General features: G+C 40.7%; 1 protein-coding gene across 1 annotated transcript; it reads left to right on the top strand.

The window, feature by feature from the left end:
- The first annotated feature begins 788 nt into the window (after positions 1 to 788).
- On the top strand, positions 789 to 3,600 carry LOC142542658 (transcription factor GTE2-like). Its single transcript, XM_075649416.1, has 4 exons — positions 789 to 2,577; positions 2,676 to 2,910; positions 3,030 to 3,182; positions 3,271 to 3,600. The coding sequence occupies exons 1-3, from the start codon at positions 1,009 to 1,011 to the stop codon at positions 3,122 to 3,124; spliced, it is 1,899 nt and encodes a 632-aa protein (XP_075505531.1). The 5' UTR covers positions 789 to 1,008; the 3' UTR covers positions 3,125 to 3,182; positions 3,271 to 3,600.
- Positions 3,601 to 4,882: the final 1,282 nt, after the last annotated feature.

Raw genomic sequence — 4,882 nt, 5'->3', positions numbered from 1 at the left:
GGGTGGGGCAGATATGTCTCCTTCAAAATTTTATAGTTCAGGTGTTGTGCATTAGAGTATTAAAGTAAAATATTTTTTATTGTAAAATTGATATTTATAATCACGATTGGATCTAGAGTAATGAAAATAAATAAAACCAATATTGATCAGATACAATTATAACGACAAAATACATATCTATTCATATCACAATAAATGATCTGTATATGTTTTGTGTACATGTTATGTACGAGATAAATTTATTACAATATTTTAAAAATTAAAATCCAACCGTGCATGAAGTTTATGAAGATAAATAACTAATTTTAAAGATTAAAATATAACATTTTGATCAAAACAAAACAAAACAAAATATTAAAAGCTAAGCGAACGAAGAAATCCTGAGAAGGCAATATGGTAATTTCGGCATACTTGGGGTTTAATACTTGGAAGTGTCCCTTACCCTTCCGAACGAATTTTCTACACATTAACGTTCCCCAATTCCACGTCACCCTCCCTGTGGCCCCACCAATAGCCTTTTAAAAAACCCTAAATTCATGCCACATGTGGCCCAAATTCACTCCAAACCCAAATGCGTTACCACTCAATCGTGCGATCAGTATTCGAACACGTGTCGAAGAGACCTGATCTCAAGCGTCGATGACAGATGTCACGGTCAATCCCCAAGCCAGCAAACAAACTTTACTTTACCCTTGGATCAACATATCACGGGGATCCAACGGCCCACAACCTGCCCGAAATACCTACGGGCAGATCTCACCGCCTTTAAGAATCGCCCTCCTCTCATCTTGTTCCTCGCTCAATCTACAAACCCTAATCACCATATTAGCTACGTTTCGGTTGCTTTCTGCGCCTTTGTTCAGATTTCGGCGGCAGAAGCTTGATTCTTTGCTTGTGGCGATCCGGTTCGGGGTTTGCTATTGACGAATTTGGCGATTCTTTACATGATTTTTGCGGAAATCGTTGTCGGAGAGTTGATTTGCCTGAGAACCGCCGTCGGTGCGATTTATGGCGTCTGCCGTGTTAGCAATTCAGAATGATTCGAGCTGGGTCCTCATGGGGAAGATTCCTTGCTCAAATCGTCACCTAGATTCTAACCCTAACCCGAACCCTAAGAAAAAACAGAAACAATTCCACCACCCCGCCGTGAACGATGCCATAGGTGTCGGCCGTCGCCATAATATAAACGTTGATTGTCCGGCGGCCACGCAGGCGGTCTCCGACGATGCTTACTCCTTCAATCAGACTTCCACTAGCCGTAACGCTTTCAATTACGGCAGCTATTTGACGTTCAATGTCGCCACCTACACGAAGTCCGAGCTTATTGGTCTCCGTAGACGATTTTCCTCTGAATTGGATCTGGTTCGAGATTTGAGAGATCGAATTGATTCGGGTCAATTTGACTTTTCGAGAAACCCAAAATCTCAGGCAAAATCGAAGAAGGTTCCCGTAAACAAACTCTCCGGGGGTCCTGTTGCTTCTTTTAAGGATTCTTCGAGATTGAACAATGGGTTTGATCTACGTAATGGTGGACATGATAAAGCCATCGATATTGGTTGTTTCTTGAAGGAATGCAAGCAGATTCTGACAAAATTAATGAAACATAAATGTGGGTGGGTTTTCAAAGCGCCCGTGGATGCAATGGCGTTAGGGCTTCACGATTACCATCTAATTGTGAAGTGCCCAATGGATTTGGGTACTGTTAAAGCAAATCTTGCGAAGAATCTGTATTCTTCTCCAACTGAATTTGCTGCGGATGTGAGGTTGACGTTCAACAATGCTCTGCTGTACAACCCGAAGGCTGATCCTGTCAATGGGATGGCCGAGCAGATGCTTTCCAAGTTTGAGGAAATGTTTAAGCCGATACAAAATAAGATTGATAGCTTTTCTAATCATGATTGGGTGAGGGAGTCTCGAGAATTTAGTGTTAACCAAGAAAGGTACGTTGCGGGCATCGAAGATTTGCAGGGAAGTTCGTGGAATAATCATAATCAGATTCTTCGGTCCTCTCCATTAAGAGGGAAAATGACGAAATCGAAAGAGAGTCCAGTTCAGACTGTCGGCAAGAAGCAAGAGAGATTGCAAATGCCAATGCAAGCGCATTCGAGTGCTTCTACTGCGTCGAATCCTCCTCCTCCATCTTCGAACCATTTGCCAATGCTGGATAGAAATCCTTCTCCTCAAGCGGCGCCTTCTCTACCTGTTAATGAGCCCAAAGTTGTAAGAGGAGGATCGGGGACAGTCAAGCAGCCGAAGCCCCGTGCGAAGGATCAAAATAAGAGGGAGATGAGTATGGAAGAGAAACAGAAGCTTGGAATTGGATTGCAGAGTTTGCCTCAAGAAAAGATGCCCCAGTTGGTTCAAATTATTAGGAAGAGGAACGAGCACTTGGCTCAGGATGGTGATGAAATTGAGCTTGACATTGAAGCCCTTGATACAGAGACACTTTGGGAACTCGATCGCTTTGTGACCAACTGGAAGAAGCTAGTGAGTAAGACCAAGCGGCAAGCATTGATGATGAATAATAACTCTGTTCTTGAAGTTGCTCCATCTACACCAGTTACTGAGTTGGAAATGGTATTACTTAATTCCAAGCTTTGTCATTAATTATTTGTTGATCGAATTAGTTTTCTGCTGTGCTATGATTGGTGACTAGGATGCTAATTTTGGTTCAGGGTACACTGGAAGATGACAATGATGGATCGGTAAAAAAGTCAAAAGAACACTATGATGAAGATGTTGATATCGATGATGATATGCCAGCTGCTAGCTTTCCTCCTGTGGAGATTGAGAAAGATGAAGGGGCTGGTGTCGGAGTTGGTGTTGGAAATAATCAGGATGATCGACCCAATGTCAGCAGTGGTTCAAGTAGTTCCAGCAGCTCGAGCAGTGATTCCTCATCTTCCAGTGGTACTGATACTGATTCTTGCGTTTCTACATTGTGTTGATGAATTTGTTGCTTGGAATTGCAGACAAACAAAAGGAAATGTTCATAGACATGGCTCATTAGTTTGAGCTTCCTTTTACAGATTCTGATTCAGGGAGTTCTTCTGGAAGTGACTCTGATGCAGATGATGCTCAGTCCATGCATCGTGCTAAAGATACGAGACAGGAGTGTTGTTGATGGACTGGGAAACGGCTCAATCTCTTTGTTTTGACAGATTCGGATGTTCATTGATGAGGTATATAAGTAATTTTTGTACTCGTTTTCCTATCTTATTAACTCTTGGTCTTGGCCAATTCCCTAAAAATGTGAAATGATTCTCGCAGGTGGCAAAAGTTGAGCTGATTCCTGGTTTATTGGGTTTTTTTAATCCTATTTTGGAATGATGTTGGTTGTTGGGATGATGCGCAAACCTTTGTTTGAGATTGTGAGTCTCGAAGTTGTTAGTTTTTAGTGAAAAGATTAGGGAAAGAGAAGAGGATGTAAATAATTGATGAAATACCGTGTAGTGTTTTCTTACGACAGAAGTAGTGCATACCATTTTTTTTTGTCTAAAATCATTGCAAATTCGTTGGCATTTCCTCTGGTGATGTACAATCATGTTTTTGCCAGAAATGATCGTGTATCAATGGGGTCATGTGATTGTTTATTGTTCATCTGGCATTCATAATGATCCAAGTAAATATGGAATGGATATGTTCCTTAAACCAAACCTTGAGGGTGTTTTTTTTATAAATTCGCGGTCATCCCAACGGTTCAACCAAGTTCTCTCGTTTTATAGATTACACGAAAGAACATATAATTTGAACCAAAATGCATTATTTAAATCATTTTGGAACTTGTCAGAACCTAGGGAGTTGGCTATGCTTTACTGGGAAATTTTTTTTTTCTTTCTTAGACAAAGCTAGATCTCTATCAAACTGCCAAAATAAGAGGGGTATTCACTTTGTCGGGTACCAAAGATTCCACGCAAATGTTAACATTGGCGTAATTTAGAAAATGATTCGAGACAGTGACTAGCAGTGAGATGACACCACCGCCTTATATGATACATATTTTTCATGTTAAGAATCATGCATTTGTGGAGGAACCGATTGACTGATACACGGGGGAATATGATGCTTATCGATTATAATATAATAATAATCGCAAATAAATACACTTGTGTTTCTCAAATTGAACACTTTGGATTATTCTTTTCAAGAAGTTCACAATAATGACAGACGTTATCTTGATTATTTTATTATATACAATGGGTTCTTAAACACCTGTTTCAAGTTAAATAGTCTCCACCTAAGATTGTACGACCCCAGCGTACGTTCTGATGTCTCGTAGCCAGAAATATCTGAAGTTGGGATTGCCAAGCAATGTGACCACCAAGTTCTACCGCTCTGAGAAAGATGGAAGTTGGATTAGTTCTTAAAATCTGGAATACCATAGTAAAATTTTTTACTCACACAAGCTCATTTTGACTGCATTCCAGGCATGTTGGTAACTGTGGGCTGGGGCACAGCTGAGGAAGATGGGCTTTTCAATATGTCCTTTTGAGTGTCCATACCACTTTCATTAGCGTTTAACGAAAGGAAAGATTTAGCACTCACGACACCAAATCAAGCTTCACCTTGCCGAAACTGTGGTTCAGCACTGCAATATTTTTCCAAAAGGAAACCGAACGAGTGCCAGCAGTCCACTAACCAGGATGAAAATTTTGAGGCAGCAGTGGATATGCAAGTACCTCACAGTATGCAATTACTTGAATCCATGCCTAGACCGCAATTTTTTTCCTACAGCAGGGGAACACTCAAAGCATCAACCATACATAAAGAATGTCAACTGTTTCAAGCATCATGCACCACAGATGAATGTGCATTTGTGAGTATCAAAGCCTACTTTCTTGGAGGTCTGTCAATACAATCAAATTTCCAACTACACTTGCAT

Source organism: Primulina tabacum, chromosome 1 (genome assembly GCF_025594145.1).
Source record: "Primulina tabacum isolate GXHZ01 chromosome 1, ASM2559414v2, whole genome shotgun sequence".
Classification (NCBI taxonomy): Eukaryota; Viridiplantae; Streptophyta; class Magnoliopsida; order Lamiales; family Gesneriaceae; genus Primulina; species Primulina tabacum.
This window is presented reverse-complemented; position numbering and strand designations above follow the sequence as displayed.

Coding starts and splice junctions, on each gene's coding strand:
- LOC142542658 (XM_075649416.1), top strand. CDS start 1,009: ATGGCGTCTGCCGTGTTAGCAATTCAGAATGATTCGAGCTGGGTCCTC. Junction 2,578..2,675: donor CAGTTACTGAGTTGGAAATG/GTATTACTTAAT, acceptor ATTTTGGTTCAG/GGTACACTGGAAGATGACAA. Junction 2,911..3,029: donor TGATTCCTCATCTTCCAGTG/GTACTGATACTG, acceptor TTCCTTTTACAG/ATTCTGATTCAGGGAGTTCT.